Here is a 23,441-nt window from a genome sequence, read left to right as displayed (position 1 = left end):
GTAGGCAAGCCTGACATTGGGTCTCTAGGCAAAGGGCCTTCGAAGGGAGCTGGGAAATGGACCCTGCAGAAAGGGGGGAGCATTAGGAAACCAGAGGCTGTGGGTGGATGACTGGAGAGAGTAAAGCACTGGGCAGGGTTGTGGGGCAGAGGGGGGTTGTTGCATACACTGGTTTCAGCCCCCTATGGGGATGGGGCGATCAGAAAACCAGCTGCCAGGCGCTGCTCTCCTGAACGCCTGTCCTTGAGAGGCTCATGCATTATTCATTTCTCTCGGAGAGGGGAGCGAATTCGAGAAAGGGTTACATAATGCGTTTTTAAGCATGCCCGGCTTGCTTTCAGACTGGGGAGGGGGGTGGCGCATGGCCAAGCCAGTGCTGAGGAGAAGTTAAAATCTAGCCTTAGCAACAGCCGGCCCTATTGGCTGCGGGGAAGGAGCCAGAGCGGCTTGGGCGAGACGGGATCCGCCGTTCCCTGGCGGAAGCTTACAGAAGTGGGTCAGGCGAGATGTTGCTGGGAACGGGATGCGGGGGGGGGGAGGGGGATGTCTCTGACTTGCACCGTTGGTTGCACTGGGGTGGGGGCATGGGAGGTAGTTGGGCTCAGTGCTTTAGATTTCAGCACCACCTTCTACTTTCAAGGCTGGGGTGTGATGACTCCCTGCCCTGCTTTTCATGGAAGTAGGGGCTTTGGCACATAGACTTCCTTTTCTCCCTGCTGCCTAGATTAAGGCCAGGAGAGACTATTATGATCATCTAGCGTGAGCTGGGCCAGAGAATTCCACCCCCGAACTGACCCCTCTCTGCTCAGCCGATCTGCAGCCAGCAGAGTCCTGCAGAAAGGGTCCGACTACCCCATCCTGCAGCCGCCAGAACCCCTGGGGGAGCAGGGCTGTTGCTCACCCGAGCAAACGCTGCCTGGTTCTGGGAGGCAAGGACTGCCGGGCACATGGAGTCGGGCAGAGGCAGAGCCCCACGCCCTTGTTTACTGGCATCAAGGTCGGCTTGGGTTCACGTGTGCTTCAGAAGGGCAGTGCCGCGGCTGATGCAATGGTGGCATCGGGAACTTCTCCTGAGCCTAAGAGCGCTGCTCCCTGCTGGCCTGGGAACGCTGCGTGGGGGTGGGAATCTGGTGAGCCGAGCCAAACACGCCTGCCCTCCTGGGGGAACTCTCGGCCTATCTGCCCCCAGGTGTTTCTCTCTGGGGGCCGCTCTGCTTTGCACCTTGCCCCCCCCCCGGCGCTGCTTTTAACTCTGGCTGGGGTTTCTTGGGGGACAAAGTTCTGCTTTCTGTTTCCTACGCTGTTGTGGGGGGAGGAGAAAAGCTGCTCTGGGCCCCTTGTGCGGGCACCAGCCCTGCATGGGGTTCTCATCTTGCAGAAGGTTTTTTCTTTTCTGTGGCATCAGCTGTTTCTGTGCTCGCCTCTCATTATAAGCAATTATCTGATTGCTGTGGGGTGGTTTCCCTCCCCCACAAGGCCTGTGTGGGCTGATCCATCACATGAGCTGGGTCTGGAAAGCCCCAGACTGCCTAAGGGCGGGAGGGGGAAGGGACAGGACTGTGGAGACATCTGTAGCTCTGGTTACATCAGCTGTTTAACTCCTGCTGTTCCCTTCACTAGCTCACTGAATGCAGGACCTTCCCATCCCTTGAATTCTGATGTCCATTACTCTCTCCCATGGGGATCAGCGGGGGGGGGGGGAGATGAGGGGGTGACTCAGCTGGTTTTTGGCTGCTGTTCACATCTGGGGGGCCGTTGGTGTAACAGGTGGAGAAGGATTCCCCCTCCTTTGGTACAGGAGATGGGGGGTGGTTTCCAAACAGCAGCCTCTCCCCCAATATGATGCATTTCCCTGATTACCTCCGGTTTCCTGGAGGGTGGTCCAAGGCACTGCACCAGGTTTGCTGCCTTTTCTGGAAGCACAGGTTTAATACCAGCTTCTGGGAGAGAGTGGAGAATTCAATAGGGAGGGATCTTTTCCTATCCTTAGTCTGATTCTTGCGTAAGGGGCACCAGGCATTCAGTTTCATTCCTGCTGCTTCTATTTCCAGGAAGAATGTGGGGGCAGAACCTTCCCTCTCCCCCGGGATGCTTCACTCTAATAAAGAGGGAAGAAGCCTGTATAAAACGAATATGCTGAGTTCAGAGGGAAACCTGCAGAGTGGAAGGAAAGGGCTGGGTGTGGTCGGACGAGATGAGCTGTAACTTCTCTTAGAACAGTGATCCCCAAACTGTGGGGCACGACCCAGCTAGGGGGGCACAGAAACATTCTGGGGGGAGTAGGGAGGGAGCTCCACCCAGCCCTGCTCCTGGCCCTGGCCGTGGCTCCTGGGGACCAGATTAGGGAGGGAGACCTGACCAAAAAAGTTTGGGGACCACTGTATTAGAAGGTCATGTGCTATCAATCTAGCGCCCGTCAAGGGTAGAGTTGGGACATAGCATTCTGGGTCCATCCTGTAACTTCATCCAGACTGTAACAAACTTAAACAGATTTGAGTGGAGGAGGCAGGATTGTCTTGAGGTTGAGCCACTGAGTTGGGAGATCTGGCTTTGAGTTCCCAGCCTTGCCGTAGGCTCTCTGGGGAAGTAGCTTCCCCTCTGGTGCTGCAGTTTCCCATGCTGCAAGTTGCAACACAGGAAGAGACTTGCCTTCCTCGAAAATTTGCTAGCAGAGGTGAGAATCTCAGACATTATAGTGACAGGATGGTGGCATGTGTGGCGAGGCAGTGTGGTCCAGTGGGCTGAGCACTAGACTGGGATTCAGGAATCTTGGGTTCTATTCCTGGCGCTGTCACTGGCCTGCTCCTTGGGCATGTCACTTCTCTGTGCCTCAGTTTCCGCATTAGTAAAATGGGGATAATGATGCTAACCTCTTTTGTTAAAGCACTTTGCAATCTGGTCACAAAAAGTGCTACATGAGAGCTAGGTATTTATTAAGCTAGATATTTAGATACAGGAGGGGGGACTTACAGAAGACTGCTTTTCTCCAATGATTAGACACTGCTGATTAGCCAGAATACAGCCAGGGATGTAACTGATCCATCTCTGCACAGCCTCTCCTGCGGGGACACCTGGGTGTCTTTACCGTGTGCGTCGTTCCCTGTGGCCCACCTGGTGGTCCCAGAGTTCTCGTTCTCCACTGCTTTTCAGTGGCATGTTAGGACCTCGGGGGATGCTCGTAAGGTGGTTGTGTGCAGCCCTTCCAAGAAAAATGGGTCTGCTTATAGCTTGTGGTCACCCGCTCCTGCCAGAGCAGTGCTTGGGGACAATTTCCCAGAGGGACTGTCGGGCATAATTAACCCAGCAGTTCAAGCCAAGCTATGTCTGGGAACCTGATCTCAAGAGCCCTGGTCAGAAAATCCTTGAAACCCTAGTCAGTTATTTAAATAACTTCTCACGTCCTCTACCGCCTCCCTCTCTGAATATGGACAGTGAGGCGGTAGGGGCTGACCTGGGGAGCAGAGGGGTGTAGTGGCTTTCTAAGCTCGGCCCACAAAATAAGCCCTGCCCTCCTGAGGCAAGGTGCAGACGATGTTCCCAATGCACTCATGCGACAGTGCAGTTCCAGCGCTCCCTGCTGGTGGAGCTTGGGTGGACAGGGGCACACTGCACTTCCCAGTGCAGTTGCTGCATTCGCTACCACCCACTCACCTCTTCGGAGGTTTTCTTTGTGAGCATCGGAGCTCGAGACACCCCCTTAAAAAGAGTGAGATTGGAGGTTCAGGGGAAGATGTCAAGTCATGGAAGCAGGGTAAATGTACCAGCTGTGACTTTCCACTTGTCTCCCGCTGCTGTAACTGGAGTAGAATCCCATTGCATGGCAGAGACATTTGCAGACCCCGGGAGCTGGTGCTGCCAGCCCTTCCTTGGCCTTCTGTCTCTACTACAAGCAAATCTCTCTTAGCTGAGTCATCTCATCTGAGGACAGGGTGGCGCGGCTCACTTTGTTGCTTCTGCTCCTTGCCTCTGGCACAGCTGTTCCTGTCTTTCCCAGGTCCCTTCTGGCTGGAGCAACGCTGCCCACTCAGGCCTCGCTTCATTGCCAGCTCCAATCCAGGTTTTTAGTCTGTTTATATTTGGGTGAATTTGGCGCTCAGGCATCTTGTCCGCTGATCACAGGTTTGGCGCCAGTAGGGGTCCTGCCTCCACGTTTGGGCCCAGGCCGGTTGTGGATCGTAATATTTGGAGCCAAACCTTCAGGGTGAGGGTTGGATCTGTTGTCTTGGTTTACCCGTGTTTCATGATAGCAGCGGACTGAACATTTGTGATGACCTGTAGCGTCTGGGGGCGTCTGTCACGCCTAGTCTTCCCTTCCCCTCCGAGGCATCTCGTTGGAGCAGTGCTGGATTCTGGAGGCCCAATTGCCTGGGGCCCAGCTCTCAGTAACCCTGCCCTGCTCTCCCTCTCTGCAGTGCGGCTCTGCTGAGTACATGGCCCCTGAGGTGGTGGAGGCCTTCAACGAGGAGGCTTCCATCTACGACAAGCGTTGCGACCTGTGGAGTCTGGGCGTCATCCTGTACATCATGCTGAGCGGCTACCCACCCTTTGTGGGGCACTGTGGCACCGACTGCGGCTGGGACCGCGGTGAGGCGTGCCATGCCTGCCAGGTGAGCCAGCCCCTCTGCCTGGCAGCTTGGCCCTTGTGTGAAAGGAGATCTCTTAACTAGCAGCAGTAGTAGGTCCATTATCCTGTCTGGCCCAGCCCCCAACACTGCACAGCACATCTCCTTCAGCATGCTAGCCCCTGCCTGAAACAGCCACATTGAAGTCGCCCCATGTGGCTTCCGGTGCAATGGTTTGACCTCTGGTTAAAGAACCCTCTCTGGCAACTAATTCTTGCTGGCCACATAGAGTGGCTTTGTTGGATACCCGACATCAGCTTTCCCTGCATACAGAGAATGCAGCTGGTAGGGCTGTGAAGGTTGGAGATTCTCTGCTTTTCTTCAAGCCTCCCATCCGCCTTGAGAGGAGCTGCCTCCTAGGTCTAATCAAATTGCGCTGAGGATCACTTTCACTTCTCTAAAAATAAACTTTGCTGGGGTGCTTCTTCTCTTCCAGAACATGCTCTTTGAGAGTATCCAGGAAGGGAAGTATGAATTTCCTGATAAAGACTGGGCCCACATTTCTTTTGGAGCCAAAGATCTAATTTCCAAGCTGCTGGTTAGAGATGCCAAGAATCGGCTCAGTGCGGCCCAGGTCCTCGAGCATCCTTGGGTGCAGGGGGTGAGTACTGCTCTGAGGAGGTTTGATTGTTGGCTGCTGAGCTGCAGATCTTGGAAGACACTCTTCTAACTTCATACGATTCTGGAACTGATTGCGTGGGTTCTTGGCACAGCTGTGTAACATGGCTAGAAAGCTGTGGCCATGCATAAGGTCCATGGGTTAGGCCCAGACTGAGTGACCTGAGAGAAGAGAAAATGGCATTAAAAACTAACTTATCTGGAGGCTCACACTTCCAGAGAGAAGTTACCTTAAATCAGCATTATGATCCTTCTTAGCACTTCTATTGAGCCTCCCACCTGGGGTTCTCAAAGTACTTGACAAACAGCTGAGCTTCATGATTCTGTCCTTCTGCTGCACCCTGAGACAGGGATGTTTTATTCCCATTTCACAGCAGGGTAAAGTGAGGCATAGGGAAAGGAGAAATGATTTGCCCCAGGTCCCTCTCGGAACCACACTAGAGCCTGGGTCTCCTGATTTCTAGTCCTGTGCTCTAACCACTCAACTGTCTGTCCCTAAAGAAAGAACCTGGAGTCTTAGAGCCATCAATGCAGGATTTATTGGTCTTGGGTACTTACCTGGCCCCATTGCTGTCGTATCTGAGCACCTCATAATCTTTAATGTATTTCTTCTGGGAGATAGGGCAGTGCTGTTATCCCCATTGTACAGATGGGAAACTGAGGCACCAAGCCACTAAGGCCACAGTGGTATTCAGGCTCCTAGCGATGTGTCCAAGGTCACCTAGGAAGCCTTCGGCAGAGCAGGAATTGCACCCAGGCTTCCCACAAGCCAAGCTCACCCTACCCACTGGGGCCTTCTTCCACTAGGACACGCACCACATCCACCGGGAGGCAGGTTCACGGATGTTGACTGTAGGTCCATATCCGCTCCGGAGCGATGAGCTTTGCCACCGGACTCTAAATCTTGCTTCTGTTCTATTCCAGTGTGCTCCAGACAACACTCTTCCAACCCCCATCATCTTACAGAGGTGAGCAAGTCCTTTCTCCTGCACCCTGGCTGTGTACACGCCGGGGGTGGGGCTGCTGCAGAGGGAGACGGTGTCTCAGCAGCTTCTGTGGTAGTTAGTGCAGCCCTCTCCATAGTAACACGATGAGCTCATCTGCTGGTAGATCTTGCAGACCTGACAATCCAAAGCCAGAGTGCATTGATGTGACACCTGCACCCTCGGGTGCTGAAAGTCTTCTGCCCCGCTCCCAGGAGTGCTGACGCTCATGCCCTGTCAGCCGAGGGAGACTACAGGGGCCTTGGTGTGGACCAGGTGACCCACCCACTCTCCTGAAAGGCATGCCCAGTTGCCCCATCGCTTCCCTGGCGCTTGTAGCCCCTGCTGGCCTGGTGAGGTGGGGCATCTAGACCCAGAATTTGAAGCAGGCTCTCCCATGTGGTAGTCCCAAGCATAGGCACCGACTCGTGGGTGCTCCAGGGCTGGAGCACCCACAGGGAAAAAAGCAGCTCCCTGTCCCGCCCCCCCGCCACAGCTTACCTCTGCCGCCTCCTGCGAGCGTGCCACGTGCCCGTTTTTCCCCCCTCCCAGCGCTTGCTGCTGCTAAACAGCTGTTTCGCGCAGGGAGGGAGGGGGAACGCAGCATGCTCAGGGGAGGGGGGCGGAGTTGGGGTGGGAACTTTGGGGGAGGGGGTCAGGGTGCAAGCACCCACCGGCACCATGAGAAGTTGGTGCCTGTGGTCCTAAGTCCTAACCAGCTGCAGGAGAACAAGACATTGGGGTGTCTTTCGGCCATCCTGTTCGGGTACCTACTCAGAACTTCAGGCCAGTTGAGGGGAGAGATCTGAAATGAGTTCCCTGGGGATCAAACGCTGGGTCCGGTGCATGCTGGGTCAGGATGTCCGTGGGGGCGCTGGGTCAGTGCTGTGGTTGCCTCTGCACCATGAACACAGATTTAAGCTCGTGTTCCCCACTCGTGAATACTCTGCCTTGGTTCAAGAGGCGACGACAGGAATGGGAGACCTCCTTCCAGCAGCTGCTGTGCGGGGGCGGGGGTCTCATGCCGCCTGTCCAGCCCCTGCTCGCTGACCTTGGCCTGTCTCCCCTCCAGGAACAGCAGTGCCAAAGAACTCACTTCCTTTGCCGCTGAAGCCATCGCGGTCAACCGTCAGCTGATGCAGCGTGACGAAGACGAGGAGGAGGAGGAGACGCGACCAATCATCATCAAAGCTACCTCATGCTCCATGCAGCTGTCGCCCCCTTCGGAATCCAGGCTGGCCCAACGGAGGCAGAAGAGCAGCATGACGAAGGCGGGGGCCGCGAGCCAGCACCTCGGCGCGCCGTTAGTCCTGGTGGGCGATCACGCGTGATCGCCTGCCCGCTGTGGGGGCCCCCCCCACCACTCCCTGTACATACGTGTGTGCTGTATCCGGGCGTCGTCCTTCTTTCTTTTCTTCTTCTTCTTCATTTTTTTTTTTTTAAATGCCGTTGTTAGCTAGCAACAAGATCAGGACTCTGTCCTATTGGCTGGTTTCCAAGGTTTCACTGATCTTGTAAGTTCCTTTCTTTTGTTTAGTTTCTGTTTAAACACCTCCCCCCCCTTTTTTTTTTTTTTTAAAAAAAGGTATTAAATCAAGTGTGAGGTTGCTTCACCCAGGGCACATTTAAGGACATTTAACAGACGACGTATGAACTCTTTCTTGTCTGTCTTTTTTTTCTTTTTTCTTTTTTTTTTTTTTTCCCCCTACACCAAAGGACTATTTGTATAAGCGACGCTTTTACAACTTCAGCTCATTTCATACTGTGAAAAAACAACAATGACGGAAAAGACCCTTGGTTGTATTTTTAACAACAAAAAGTAGCATTTTAACATTTATTTTCCTATCAAGCCGCAGGTTTTTCTTTGAATTGGGGCTGAGATGAGTCAACCATGGGGAGTTCTTTTTTAAAAAAACAAAAAAACACAAAACCAAAAAAAAAAAATCCCCAAAAAACAAAACAACTGAAGAAAAAAATTAATCATTCCGGAGCTGGAATTGGCTAATCTAAGCTAAGGTGTTGAAAAGCTAACGTATCCAGGCATCGCACCTCTTAGAAAAAAGGGGTGAGGGTGGAGAGGGATAGTCCTGAACCACTGTCCCTCCCAACACTTTCCTTGCCATAGGGACATCAGAATGCAGTGGGATGCTGTAGTATTGAGGGAGAGTTTGGTTGAAGCTCCGTTTGGGAACTGGATCTTCATCGAATGCCAGGGCTTGGTGTTGGGGCATGGGGGGTTGCGTGGCATTGGAAGGGGGTGTCATTGTCACCGCAGGTGCCCCTGGTCCTGGAAGCTTAGTGCCCTCTGCTCCTGTTGAAGTCTGTGGAAGTGGGGGGTGTTCTGCACCTCACCTGGAGAGAGAACGTGGTGCTGGCAGGTGGATTTCTCGCTAGAAGAGAGGGGCGAGCTGTGCTCATGAGGGCAGTTGATCTCCCTGCTTTGGATTGAAACTCGGCTCCCTGCTCCAAGATAAGCTATTTAAACCACTTTAGGGTTTTTGTTTGTTTTTCTTTAAACAGCCTAGTTGTGCTTTGCTAAAGCAAACCCTGCTTGAATAGGGCGTGGAGAAGTGTCTTCCTTCCTTCGTTCCCCTAGGTTCTGTCCTTCCGACTCGGACTGGGAACTGAGCTGTACTGGCATGGTGCTTCCTAGGGTTCGATGATGTGCCAGGTACAGCTTGGATATGGGGGAGCAGAGGTGGGGACTGGTGGGATCTCCACCAGTGTTCCCAGGTTTTTGAAATGTTCGCAGAGTTAGGAAGTAACTCTGAACATGTTATAGGGCTGGTCCTGTCCTGTGAAAGTCTGTAGGGGCTTTGCCATGGAGCAGGATCCAAGCCTCTTCTGAGGAGTGAGTGTGTGTGTGTGTGTGTGTGTGTGTGTTTGTGTGTGTGTGTGTGGGGAGGGGGTGTCTACCCCAGTTACCAGCTGCCAGTTTTGTGAGATCACACGAGCAGCTGGGTTCCCAGTAAACGGCAGGATCGACTCCGAGCTCCTGTCCTTACAGACTGTGGCTGGCGAATCCCCTGCCTTGGAAATAATCTGGTGCTTTTTAAAAAGGAAAAACTTGTTCTTGCTTTCAGTGAGCTTTCTGTCCTAGGGCAACGAACTGAGCATTCAGGGAGAGGATCTGAGCAGCTCTGTCGCCGGGAGGCAGAAGCAAGTGAAAAGAAGTATTGTTTCCGTGGGATCTGTGTCGCTTAAGGGGTTCCATGGTGTATTTCATTTATTTTTTTAAATGCAGATCTTCCCACGGTTTCCCCTCAAGAGGGAGGAGATGCTTTTTTGAGGTGTGATCAGCCTTCCTTTTAGGTGGGCATAGAAATCTGTCCAGGGCTTGCCTGTGACGGTTGCCTGTGGGCTGCTTTCCCTCAGGAAATCCAGTCTTTGGCATTGGACGGGCAGAGAGCTCCCCCAGCGGGGTAGACCAGAGGTGGGTTTCTGGGTCTTCATGCTGAAGCAGAGGTGGACTAGAGGAGGAAGAGCTTTAATAGTCTTTGAGGGAGGCGCGGTCTCATGGAAGTTGGGTTTTTGGGTTGAGACGCTTGCAGGGAAGCAGATTTAGTCAGCAGGGCCTCTCGGGGAGGTCTGAATTGGAGGGGAGCATGTGCGGTTTGAATGCACCTTCCGGAGGTTCCATAGACGTGATCCCCCCCCCCCCCCCGAGTTTAATTGTGACACAAGCCTTCCCAACCAATCAGGCTGACCAATCAGAACGAGTCTGTCAGTGGGGCTGAGGCGGGGGTCCTAGGTGGGTGGCAGCAATTCTCCTTGCCTGTGGTGTATCTCGTGCTTCCATTTGTTCTGAAGTCTCTTACCTAGTTTCCTGATCCTGCCTGGCGTGTAGCACCTTCCCTTTCCTTGATTTCCTCTTGAAAAATTAGGGTTCTGGGCCTGATCTTTCAGAAGCGCTGAGTCTTAGATGGGGGCACGCTACAGCTTGTGCACGCCCAGCTGTTCTGCAAATCAAAACCCCGTATCTCCCTGCGGAATATCGGGCTGGATTTGCCTGCCCTTGACGGTGGTGCAGATGAAGGGTAGCACCACCAAGCTGAGTGTAGCTGTGCTGATGTGAAACTGGCAGTGAGTGAACTCAGTGGCTTCATTCTGCCTTCCCAGAAGCTCCTCTCTTAAACAAGGCCGACGTGTTTGTCTGAGTCTGTCCAGACTGTGGGAAATGTGCCCCCTGCAAATTACTGGTCTCCCTTTCTCTCTAACTGGATGCATCAAGCTTTATATTTTTAAAAGCCACCTCAAATTTATCACATAGGCACAGCTGGAGGTTTTTGGAACCTTTGAGTTGGGAGTCCAGCCTGTCTCCCCTGAATTTTGGTGTAAGCCTGATGCTTTCTCAGACTGAGGACATTCTGGGTTTTTTTCCCCCCCGAAGACTGCTGACAGCAATACTATGCAATATGTTTAGTTTATTTCAGGGAGGCAATTGTGAATAGCATCAGGGGTTAGCTGATCATTGGGTGTTTGGATCTCAGTGAAGCTTTGGAAAGGGACAGGAATGTAAACTCTAACTGTTCCCTACCCTGTTTTGCAGAAGCAATTTCACTTCATCTGTAAGTAAAACACCTTTGTTTCCAAAATCCACATCTTGCTTGCAGTGATCAGCACTTGCTTCCCTTGGCCGCAGAACTCCAGGGTAGCAAGGAGAATACGGGGGAGTGCTGTATTGGAAGCAAGGGGGTACTGTACCTTGAAAAACAGGCTGCAATACTCCTAGAGACCTCCTTTAAAAAAAATCCATTATCTTGATTGTACATTGTTACTTTTTTATAGCTTATTTTGTTTTTATCAGTTGTAGATAATTCCTCGTTGTCTTATATTAAGAAATACTTGAATGATGTACAGTATGCGATGCCTCGAGCTGGTATTGTGAAAGCTATTGTAATGCTGCAGGTTGCAGCCTTTTAAAAAACAAACATGGGAAGGGAATTGCAAGGGGGGGATGTTCTAGTTTTCCATAATTTTGTTGGCAAACTTCTCTGCTTCCCATTCATTAAACTTTTTTTCCCTACACTGAAAGGTGGCTTACGAAGGCAAGTGAACTGGGTTGACCTTTCTTTACTGCTTTCTTTCAGACCTCAGAAAAATCAGGGATGCAGGCCTGGGGTTGCCTGGTTTTGCTGGAGGACTAGTTGAAGATCTCTGAACAGATCCTCATTTGGGGTCAGATCTGGCAATTTACACTTGCTGCTGATCTGCCTGCTCACATGTCTTGTGAGCTTTTTCTTCTCTTGGGGGAGAGGTTCAAAGTCACAGATAGCACTTTTAGAGCCATTAGGCTCTTATCTCCTGTCTGTGCCTCTGAAAATTGCCCCCTTTTAAAGGGAGGTCAGCCTCACTCCGTTGATTATTAGGAGAGCTTTTCTGACGGCTTGCCAGGCAGTTTGTTTTAAATCCACACCGATTTAACTTGGTGTTTTAAAAGTCAATCCAAATACAGTTCACTTTGTTTCGCTGGCATGGTGCATCTATCTGTCACAATGTTAGCAGTCCTCCCATCAGCCAAAGTCTTGCAGGAAAATCTGTAGACAAGACCCTGGATTGCTAATGAAGGGGAAACTTTGGAAGAAACACTTTCATGCCATTTAAGAATCAAATAGGCAGCCCAGTTACTCTTTCCTTTCTAGGTTGCCTTTAAGAAGCACACTTGCTGTGAGGAAGTGCACAGAGCAGTGTGTGTTTGGAGGGAATTGTGAAATGCCTTGCACGCTTCGGCTGAGAGTTCAGCTTCATTTAGGCACCTCCATGATCAGACTTCATAGTATTTGGCCCCAAGTAGCTGCCATTATTCAGTGGGAGCAGAGGGCTCCATTGAGGGTGTCTAAGTGGGAGATGGATGCTCAAGTCTTTTGAAAAATTTGGCCCTTGGTCTGTAGGCATTGACAAGACAGAAGAGACACTAATGCTAGTGTCCAGGATTGGGCCCGCATCCCACCTCCTCACTGGTTACTTTCCCTTGGTTTTGTTTCCAAAGACAATGCTTGCCCAGAATCTTTCTCTCTAGCACTTAAATGGTTCTGTGCCCAGTTTTAATCCTGTCTTGCCAAAGTCCTTTTTTTTAATCCATGTTTTCCTCTATTTTTTTTAAAAGCCTTTTTTTTTTTTTCTGGTAAAGCATCTGTCTTGGAGACTTTTTTTCTTTTCAAAATGTTTCTTGCAAGTTTTAGCAGGAAATTTAAATTTTTTGCTCATTTCCCCCTTGGTCCTCCTTCAGTCAATTAACTCAATTTAGAACTGGTTAGAAACTTTTACTGTGAATCTGACTTTTTTTTTATCAATACAGGAGAAAACCCTTTCTCCACTTTACAATTGATGAAGACTGCCAAAGCTGGGTTTGACATAAAATCACCTTAACGCACTGTTGGTTTGTACAATGGATGCCTCGAGCCAGGGGCTGGTTTAAAAATAAAACTAAAGTAAAAACAAAAAATAAAAACAAAAATTTAAAAAAACAAGCACTTTATTGTATGTACCAGGTGAACTGATACAGCTCAATCGAAGTTTTCCTTTGTAACAACTGTTGATGCCAGAATTTTGTATTCTGTTTTGTAAGAATTTAATAAATGCGTTGAAACCTACCTGAGAATACTTGGCAGGTTTTATTTCTTATGTCTTGCAGTCGTGTCTAGGAGCCCCAGTCACAGATCAGGGCTCCGTACGTGTTGTGGAACAACAGGACCGTTATCAATTCACTTAAACCTAAGGTCCTGCTTGAGATTCTGGGGTTAGGTCTTGTACCTCTGAGCATCCTCATCAGTGATGTGGAAGGGGGAATGACCCTTTAGTGAAATCTGCAGATGATGCTAAATGGGGGGAGGGTGAGATGAGGGCAGCAAACAAGACCAAGTGGTCAGAGAGAAGAATCACAGGCAGAAAAGTACAATGTTGCTAATACATCTAGAGGGAAACCACTCTGCCAAGCGGCCGAGGAGTGGGACAGAGGCAGGAAGAGCTGAAAGAAAAGTTTGAGCTGCTTGACCAAATAAGACCCAGGTTTGCAACGTGACTGGGGCAAGGCAGTTTTAGGCTGCAGATGCCAAAGGATCCTGGCTTGCAGTGGCAAGGTAATAATGGTCCCTCTCTAAGGTGCTGGTGTCAAACTGTAAACTCTGCCAGGGTGCTGCTGCTCAGCTTGATCCCCTCTGCTGTGGAGTGCCAGCATTGGCTGCTGGCACACTTGTCTGGTAGCTCTTCTGCTTCTGCCCACCCTGAAAATCTGATCACTGAGAGTGAGGTATGGTGGCACTGATTTGGCCTGCAGCTGGCTGATTGAGGCTGCACCATTGGATCCACTCCTTCCCTTTAACACGTGTGTGGCACATCACCGTGTGGGTATGCGTACAGGAGCAGGATGCTTGGTTCTGGCATGACAGCGCCTGGCGTGCTGCATTTAACTCTGGGTGTCCCGTTCGGAGAAAGGCTGATGGATGGGAGGGAGTTCAGAGAAGTGCAGCAGAGATGGTTGGGGGCTGGAGGGACTGACTTAAGGGGAAAAGGTTAAGAGCTAAATACACTTTGCATGGCTCAGAGGAGAAATAGCTGCCACTTAAGCTAAGCTCTAAGGGGGGGATGGGACTATTTCATTGGGTAGCACAGGGCGAGGGGGTGTCAGAGAAATGGGATGAAACTGTGTCAGCAAAAACCTCCCTGCCACCAAGTGGTACTGGGCGGGAGTCACCTTCCCAGGGAGAGGGGGGGCATTGTCGCTTTGGGCTTTTTGGTCTAAACTGCCTAAAATGTGCTCTAGGGACACAGCCCTGCCTTGGCCGAGGGAGTAATTGGATGCTCAATAAATCTCCATCTCTAACTGCTGTGATTCCATGATCCAAGTTCACATGGCCAATCTTCTGGTCCCCCCAGCTGGCAGGGACTGGGAATATGGTACAGGCAGCATGCTCAGCCCATGTGTAGGCATCCCTCCTGACCAGCCTGGTCCAAAGGTAGGACAGCGTTATGGAGCCCTACAAAGAGTGGGGGACACACATTCATGCAGGAAGCTTACAATGTGGGAGCATTCTTCCCTTGGCGTAAATGACACCTGCTGTAGCCTTTATTCAGCCAGACTTTATTTCTGATGACCCTTTCCAGCAGTAGAAGTGAGAGGGGGCCTGATTAGTGCTGAATGGAGGGGCCTTGGGACTGAAATGGGTGGCATCCCTTGCTATGAGGGATGTTTGAGAGGGAGGCTTGTGGGAATCTCTCTCATTGCTAAACAGTGTCCCTTGCTGGCCACTTCTGGCAGCACTGTGAAGCATCCCAACTACAGCCATGCGCTGATACAAAATTTGAATCTGCATCTGATTCCCCGATCTGCAAAAATGGTCTCTGGATTTGCAGGATGCTAACCCAGACCACCAGAAAGGGAGATAGTGCTGTATGACTACTTAACTAATCCCAACAGCCTCCCTCCCTTGCTCCAGAGGTAGTTATTACCAGTTCAGATGGGAAAACTGAGGCACAGATCAGGGAAGCAACTTGTTGTACCCAGGTCCTGCTGCACAGAAGCTGTTTAAGTTCGGACAGGTGCTCTGGCTCGCTGCATGACTCACCCAATTGCACAGCAGGGTTTTAATATGTGGGTGGTTTTGATGTGGTCAGAAAAAAGGAGCTAATTCCCTTCTGCAGGTGTGGGGGTAGGCTGCTGATAAAAATGGAAAAACCTTGCTGGGACTTCCCTACCTGCTGTTCTTTTGTCAGATATGGCGGAGACGAAAAAGCACTGCCATGGTTTGTGGGATTTTTTTAAAAAAAATGGCATGAAAATGATGGGATATGGATGGCATTGGGGGGGGCAAAAGTTGCGTGCTGGAGAACTCCAGGCGAGTTCTCACAAAACATTGCAAAAATGTTCCAAAAGGCATTGCACTGGACAGCCGCACAGGGCACCCTGGGATACTTTCCCCTGGCATGGCACTTTACATGGCCACAAGCACTCCTGGGGGGTGTCTAAGCACAGTGCCAGTGCTAATAACCAAGCATGCACGCACCTGAGCTAACTTCGGTGACTGTATGTCGACTGCAATTGTCAACGAAAGATTGTAAGGCAGACAGCCTTCGGTTGGAAGCTCTTTGGGGCAGGGCCTGCATTTTTGTTCTGAATTTGTGCAGTGCCTAGCACAGTGGGGGCCTGGTCCCATAGGCGCTGACTCTGTGGGTGCTCTGGAGCTGGAGCTCTGCACCCACCGGTAGCCAAGCTTCTCTGCCTCCTCCCCACTCCCTCCCTCCCTCCCAGTGCTTGCCACCACCAAACAGATGTAGCAAGCTCCAGGAGGAGCAGGAATGTGGTGCACTCAGGGGAAGAGGCAGGGCTGGGGTGGGGATTTGGGGAAGGAGTCAAATGGGGCAGGGAGGGGGCAGAGTCGGGTGGGGGACTTTGGGGAAGGGGTTGGAATGGGGGCGGGCGGGGCAGGGATGGAGTCGGGGCAGGGCCGGGGGGGGGGAGGGTTGAGCATTAGAAGTCGGTGCCTATTCCTGGTCCATGACCAAAAATAATTGTTTAAGGAGGCCAATGATGTTTTTTTAAAAACAGCTTTTTCTTTGTAAAAAAAAAAAAAGGACCATTCTAGTTATAACTGTTCTCTGATGTGAGGGCTATTGGGCACCTTCCCCCAAAGCCTGTTTTACAGACAGGGAAGCAAAGGGACAGAGAGGGTTAGTGACTGGCCCAAGACCACAAATGAGTCAGTGTCCGAGAAACGATTAGAAGCCATGGGGTTTCTGAAAGCACGCAGCACTAGGCTAACTCTGCTGCCATCAAGTCAATGGGCAAATGCCCATCGAAGATTTCTGTGGCCACCTCGTTCTTTCCCTTTCAAAATATAACTCTCTGTACAACCTTGGCAAGAGTGTCCTGGGCATGGCCTGAAATTGTCCCATCAACTCTCCTCCTATCCCTGCAAAGTTTGAATTCAGCAGCCAAGTCAAACTAACACACTCAGGAGTATAACCAGAGAGAAGCTGTCTCGTAAACACATGCTTCCCCATTTACCCATTCAGTGATGCCACAGGCCAGGGTGATTAGCCATCAAGGTCATTTTAATGACTCGAGACAGGTTTTTCTCCCCACATCTCTCATTTCTTCCCTCTCCATTTTGTCTTCAATTTGCCACAGCTGCCTTTCTCCTCCAGTTACTTTGGTCATGCCATACCCTTTTCCCCTCTCCTCCTAACCCATTCTCCCCACCACTCAACTCCTCCCAGGTTTTAGCTTCATGCCTTCCAGCCTGGTGTCCTCTGCTGGGAGGGTCTTCCAATTTTTGCCCACTGAGTTCTGTCCTTTAAATCACTCCTTAAAATTCTTTACTCCCAGAAATCCTTTCTCCCTTGACCTCCTCCCCTACAATCTCTTCAGACTCTCCATGCCCTACATTCTTGCCTTTCTTTATCTCAGTCAGATGTCAGCCATGTTAAAGTCAATAGGAAGTTTGCTGATGACTCATAGAATATCAGGGTTGGAAGTGACCTCAGGAGGTCATCTAGTCTAATCCCCGGCTCAAAGCAGGACCAACAGCAACTAAATCAGCCCAGTCAGGGCCTTAAAAACCTCTAAGGGTGGAGATTCCACCACCTCCCTAGGGAACCCATTCCAGTGCATCACCACCCTCCTAGTGAAATAATGTTTCATAATATCCAACCTAGACCTCCCCCACTGCAACTTGAGACCATTGCTTCTTGTTCTGTCATCTGCCACCACTGAGAACAGCCGAGCTCCATCCTCTCTGGATCCCCCTTTCAGGTAATTGAAGACTGCTATCAAATCCCCCCTCACTCTTCTCTTCTGCAGACTAAATAAGCCCAGTTCCCTCAGCCTCTCCTCATAAGTCATGTGCCCCAGCCCCCTAATCATTTTTGTTACCCTCTGCTGGACTCTCTCTAATTTGTCCACGTCCCTTCTGTACTGGGGGGATCAAAACTGGATGCAATACTCCAGGTGTGGCCTCACCAGTGCCGAATAGAGGGGAATAATCACTTCCCTCAATCTGCTGGCAATGCTCCTACTAATACAGCCCAATATGCCTTTGGCCTTCTTGGCAACAAGGGCACACTGCTGACTCGTATCCAGCTTCTCGTTCACTGTAATCCCCAGGTCCTTTTCTGCAGAACTGCTGTTTAGCTAGTCGGTCCCCAGCCTGTAGCGGTGCATGAGATTCTTCCTTCCTAAGTGCAGGACTCTGCACTTGTCCTTGTTGAACCTCATCAGATTTCTTTTGGCCCAATCCTCCAATTTGTCTTAGTCACTCTGGACCATATCCCTACCCTCCAGCGTATCTACCTCTCCCCCCAGCTTAGTGTCATCTGCGAACTTGCTGAGGGTGCAATTAATCCCATCATCCAGATCAGTGGTCCCCAACCTTTCCGTGGGAATAGCATATTCCTATTCCCAGAAGATTGTGGCGGGCACTGGACACCCTGTCGCCGAAATGCTGCCGAGAAGCGGCAGTGGCAAGAAGCGTTGCTGCCGAAATGCCGCCGAGAAACGGCAACATTTCGGCGGGCAGTTCTCTGGCGGCATTTCGGTGGTGTGGTGTCCTGCGGACGCACACAACTGCCCCAGTGGGCACCATTACACCCGCAGGCACCGCATTGGGGACCCCTAATCCAGATCATTAATAAAGATGTTGAACAAAACCAGCCCCAGGACTGACCCCTGGGGCACTCCGCTTGATACCGGCTGCCAGGTGGCCATCGAGCCATTGATCACTACCTGTTGAGCCCGACAATCTAGCCAGCTTTCTATCCACTTTATAGTCCATTCATCCAATCCCTACTTTTTTAACTTGCTGCCAAGAATACTGTGGGAGACCGTATCAAAAGCTTTGCTAAAGTCAAGACTCCAATGGCAGCAGGGTCACAAAGCTTAAATTGCAAGCTCTTTGGGAAATTCACTTTCTTTCTTTCTCTTCCCCAAGCTTCCGCTTCCCCCCTCCCCTCTTCCCCCCTCCACGAGAGCCTGGAACTTGGAAGGCAGTTCAAAGCATGAGCAGAGGAGGACAGTTCTGAAAATAGCCCGATGCAACATTAAAATAGCCTGAGCCATTTGACTGCTTTAGCATCACCTCAAAATAAGCTCCCTCAACCCAGGGGAGAGCTATAAATAAGTATGCATCAATTCGCATAATAAACTATTCTCCAGCAGGAACTGAGCAGAGCTCAGCCTTATGTAGAACCTGATCTCCTCCCACGCTGGACTGAATTAGCGCAATGCAGATAACCAGCATTCGCAGGGTTATTTATCATGGTAGCATTGGAGAACGTAACTGCAGCATGGGTCAGTCGCAGGACATGTGGTGTACAATTACTTGCTAGATCAGGTGATCTTCGGGTGACCCAATGGAACATATCACAGCTCCCCGCTCTTCAGTCTTAATCAGGTGCATGAGATCAGAATCCCACTCCAGTGTGTTGCCATTGAGCAGACTCTGAGTGCTAGGAGGAGGTCAGGCTTGGCCAAGCTGAAATAATTAGCACGCCAGAGAAGAGACAGGTAGCCCTCTGGAATGGGAGGCCATTCCGTCTCCATGCTCATCGCCTCTCACAAACCAAATGAGGCCATTTTGGGGAGTGTTTAGACAGGAGAACTCCAAGGAACACCTGGGTACTCAAGCCAGTTGGGTTGCTGTCTGATCTAGCAAAAGGAGGATGGGGGATGCTCTTGCAGCTGAAGGTGCTGCCTTTCTGTTGATATGTGACACCAAGGTCTTGACCACTCATGGTTATCAAAGATCCCACGGCACTCCCCGCCCCACGGCCACAGCCACGTTCCAGCTCAAAGTTGGAGGTGGTTCTTCTTGTTTATTAAGCGCACAGACACCCAACTTTTAGGGGCCTAGAAAATCTCAGGAACAACACTGCAACCACAAAGCCTGAATTAGATGCCTCGGCTCCTACACAATGCATGGGGAGCGATAGGTGCCTATCTGCTAGCAATCCATGAACCAGAGGAAGATATGCATTCAGCTGCCTAAATTGCATGTGGGACCTGAAACAAAGCAGCTTGGGGGTAGGCCCTCCCTTATAATCTTTAGCCTAGTGGCTAGGGTACTCACCCAGCGAGGGGGAGACACTTGGCTCAAGTTCCCCCTCCTCCAGGGGAGAGAGAGGATTTGATGTGGTGTACAGCAATCTGTCACCTCTCAGGTGGGTGCTTTAATCCATATGGGATATTTCGCTGCGAGGCTCCCTCAATCGCGCCTATCGAAGTTGTTCCACTTTAATTAAACAATGGAAGATGGGAATGGTCATTGGACCAGAGAGCTGGTTAGCAAAAAGAAAAGGAGTACTTGTAGCACCTTAGAGACTAACAAATTTATTTGAGCATAAGCTTTCGTGAGCTACAGCTCACTTCATCGGATGCTGTAGCTCACAAAAGCTTATGCTCAAATAAATTTGTTAGTCTCTAAGGTGCCACAAGTCCTCCTTTTCTTTTTGCAAATACAGACTAACATGGCTGCTACTCTGAGAGCTGGTTAGAACGACTTTGCAGCCCAGGGGCTGGGGCTCTCCTCTAAGAGGAGGTAGAGCCTTGTTCAAATCCCATCTCCCCTCCCAGGAGGAAGGGGGACTGAAATTAGGACCTGCTACACGTGGGGTGAGTACCCTGATCACTAGGCTAAATTGGGTCCCCCCCCGGGATGTTTCATGTGAACTCACTGGAGGGGCCTCACCTAGGTGCGCTCAGGAGGCACCTTCCGGATCAGGCCCTGCATGTGACTGAGTCTGGCCGAACCCCAGTCTTTCCCGCTGTGTAAATTGTATGTGGGCTCAGGCAGGAGCCAGGTTCGGAGGAAAAAACTTCGGCCCGCAGTCCGTTTAGGTGCCTGTATGGTTTGGTGGCACCTGTGCAGGAGTTGTGTGGATCGCAAGAGGCACCTAATGACCTTTTGGAGCCCACCCAGAGAAAATATAGCCAGGCCCTGCCACAACACTCCTACAGTCTAAACAAGATGAGTGACAAGGGGCGGGGCTTTCAAAAGTGCCACAGGGAGTTAGGCACCCATTGAAAGTCAAAGGGTGGGAGGTGTCGAACACCCTCAGGTGCTTTTGAACACTGAGGCAAAAAGGCCAGGAAGGCTGTTTATCATTATTGTTCACTTAGGCCCCATAACTGTTTCTCCCGTAGATTGAGCTGGATATGCTGGTTTTGGCATTCCTTCCTGCAGTGTTGGTGGCGGAGAATGGCTGTTGTGTTTCCACTCCAGAAGTGGCTGCACTTCAGTGACAGGGAGATAGACAAATGGCTGTATAAGGACTACAGATAACATTGACTCAAGAGTGATCACTGAGAAGAGGGGAAGTGGAGAAGGTAAAGTGCAGTAGAATGATGGTGACCGATGTTGTGCAGCTTGCAAGCCCAGCTTGTCCTATCTCTGCTCTGCATTATGGCATAAATGTCATGTACCAGGGAATGGTTAAGCGTCACCGCTGTCTTCCCCTGGACGGAATGTCAGACCTGCTAGTCTGGTTTAGCTCTGGCTTGGGGGCTCGGTGACAGGATAGGGAGGCTCTCTACTCGCTAGGTGACCAGAGTTGAACTTCAGTGCAATGGCGTGGGAGCATGTTCTAAAGATGTTAACGTTGGACCATTTGTTTGGCTGCCTGCATGAAACGAGTCGGTGGTGATGGGGCACGCATGGAGCAATCTCTCACAATTCTTTGGTGTGGTCCAGTCAGCCAACAGCACATTCACTGTGAGGAGAGAAGGGATGGCCTGCTGGGTTTAGGAGATTCGGTGGCAGCTAGGGATGGGCAGTTGTGATAACCCCACTGGAACTAGGCAGTTAGCTGGAGGAAGACGGAGAACATAAAGTACTCTGATATTAGCAGGAGTGAGAGACATGGAAGAGGCAAGCAGAAGTTAGCAGGGAGAAAGGTAGAGGGGTCCAGCAGGGCAGACTCAGGGGTGTGAAATGAGGGAAACACAAGGGAGAATCCAAAAGAAGAAAGCAGCAGTAACCGGGGAGGAATGGGAACACCCGAAAGGATCAGTGCATTCCTGGTCCTTCTCTCTCACTTTGATCAATTGGAAGGGCTTGGCCTGTCAGCCTTTTGTTTATCGATAATTATTTTTTGTTCTCCAATGAGTACATCCTTACCTGAGATGAGGAGGGGGGACTAGGCCATGGGGACTTTAGGTAAGGTGTGGTGGAGAGTTGAGCTCACAATCTTGACTAACAAAAATTGGCTCATCCCAGCCCTAATTACAGGTTGAGTCCAGTTCCTGGCAGCGAGGTGTCCACATCACAAAATAAACACCATTGCAATTGGCCCCTTGGCTGACGGCCTCAGTGGGGAGACCAAAGATACAATGGGCCAGAGAGACTGAATCGCCTCCAGAGGTAGTTCCTCCCATGGCAGCCTTCACTGCTGCTTGTTAGGCTACTCAAAGTCTTGGATCTCCAGAGCGCTCAGTCATGCACCTTTCATTAGCATGAAAGCCCAGATAATGGTTGTCTTTAGGGTGAGGAACTGCCTTCCTCTCAATTTCTCCTAAAAGTTTGAGTCTGGTTCCTCTTCTGATGTGGTGGAGAATCATCTCTGGTAATGCTCCTGGTTGGGGCCTCAGGCTGCTCTCCTACACTGTTGTGCCTAAAAGCTAAGTATTAGGGGCTGAACCACGGGGAAGCAAGGACAGGGTGGTGCTCTTTGGCCTAATTTTGCAAGTGTTACCCATGCTAGCAGTGTGGCTCTTTGTCCCCTCTAACGGCTGGTGGAGGTGTATGGTTCAAGCAGTAGTTCATGCTTTTGGATCCAAAGGGGCTGGGTTCAATCGCCACAAATAGCTCAGATAGGGATGGTGTTTCATGCGTCTTAATAACAATATTTAGCAATTAGGTGCTCTGGTGATAGCTGGGTTACAGACAATATACATTAGGGACTTTCTGAGTTGGTTGGGTTTTTTTTCAGACCCCCTGGAAAGAGACTCCCATCTACTTCATTTAGAAGCCCTGCTATGCAACATGCTCCCGATGCCTCACCGTGCATAACCTGATATCTCTTGTCCCGTCTCACTGAGCAGCTTGGGGAGAATGTACACTTATCCCTTCTCTTTTCCTGGCATGTGCGTCTCTGACTCTGGAGGCTCCTCTGTGAATGGAGCTGCCAATAGGCGGTGAGTCATTTTGAACATGCCTGGATCCAGAAGACATCATGTGGCTGATGATTCATGTGTCTCACCTGTTTGACTGTTTAAATAAACTCTGATTCCAAGGGCATGTAGCTGTAAGAGAGCCATCCTGGGTTTCGCTGAATGTGGAATTGTATTTTTACTCGGTTACATATATTTATTTCTAGTGGGGTGTTTCCATAATGTATTTTTATTACTCTCTAGGTATCTGTGTATATGAGCACTGTACGGTAGTCACACTGCCAACTCAACCATCACCATACCAGGTAATTGCTGTAACCCCTATAATTAGGAGATCCATCAGTACCACAGTCACGGTGGAGGGATAACTACTGTGTCAATTTTGCAACAGAAAAGCTTCTAAAACAGACTGCAACGAGAAGTTGCTGAACTTGAATTAATATGCAAACTAGATACCATTAACTTAGGTTTGAACAAAGACTGGGAATGGCTCGGTCATTATACTAATTGAATCTATTTCCCCATGTTAAGTATCCTCACACCTTCGTGTCAACTGTCCGAAATGGGCTGAGTCAATGGCGTTATCATGGCGGAAGAAAGATCAGAATCAAGCCTGAAAGCTACAAATAAATTTGGACAATAAGTCCTCTGACATATATCCCCTTCCCCACCCCCAATGCTCTAAGCCTGCGTTTCTTGTGTGCCCCAAAATCCTGTTGAAAGCATGTGAGGAAAAAAGATACATATTTTCTGCTGGACAAAAGAATATAAGGCTTTGTGTATTGATGACTTAGGCTATGTCTATACTAGAGATTTTACAGTGGCACAGCTGTACCACTGCGGCTGCATCGCTGTAAGGTCTCCCGTGTAGCCGATCTATGCCAATGGGAGAGAGCTCTCCCATCAGCATAAGTAAACCATCCCCAAGGAACGGCGGTAGTTATGTTGGCCAGAGAGCATCTCCTGCCCAGATACCACTGTCCACAACAGCTCTTCTGTCAGTGTAACTTATGTCGTTCAGGAGGGTGTTTTTTTCACACCCCGACTGACAAAAGTTTCACTGATGAAAGTGCTAGTGTAGTCATATTGTTAGAAACAGCTGATTAGTGGCTATGCCTC

General features: G+C 50.4%; 1 protein-coding gene and 1 long non-coding RNA gene across 3 annotated transcripts in view; both read left to right on the top strand.

Moving 5' to 3' along the window:
- MKNK2 (MAPK interacting serine/threonine kinase 2) overlaps positions 1–12,816 on the top strand; it is a 28,262-nt gene extending 15,446 nt beyond the window's left edge. Inside the window, exons 11-15 of one of the 2 annotated variants that reach the window (XR_006276979.1) lie at positions 4,413–4,607; positions 5,059–5,223; positions 6,165–6,208; positions 7,296–7,737; positions 12,522–12,816. Coding sequence is in view for 1 of the 2 variants with exons in the window: in XM_043502526.1 (XP_043358461.1) it covers positions 4,413–4,607; positions 5,059–5,223; positions 6,165–6,208; positions 7,296–7,554 (663 nt within the window). In the remaining variant the exon portion in view is untranslated. Of the gene's footprint in view, positions 1–4,412; positions 4,608–5,058; positions 5,224–6,164; positions 6,209–7,295 lie in introns of both variants that reach the window. The other variant, XM_043502526.1, reaches the window with a different exon arrangement.
- Positions 12,817–20,363: 7,547 nt separating this feature from the next.
- On the top strand, positions 20,364–22,447 carry LOC122457457. The gene is made up of 2 exons (XR_006276980.1): positions 20,364–20,540; positions 22,142–22,447. It is a non-coding gene; the product is annotated as an uncharacterized LOC122457457 (long non-coding RNA).
- Positions 22,448–23,441: the final 994 nt, after the last annotated feature.

This window comes from Dermochelys coriacea, chromosome 25 (assembly GCF_009764565.3).
Source record: "Dermochelys coriacea isolate rDerCor1 chromosome 25, rDerCor1.pri.v4, whole genome shotgun sequence".
Classification (NCBI taxonomy): domain Eukaryota; kingdom Metazoa; phylum Chordata; order Testudines; family Dermochelyidae; genus Dermochelys; species Dermochelys coriacea.
This window is presented reverse-complemented; position numbering and strand designations above follow the sequence as displayed.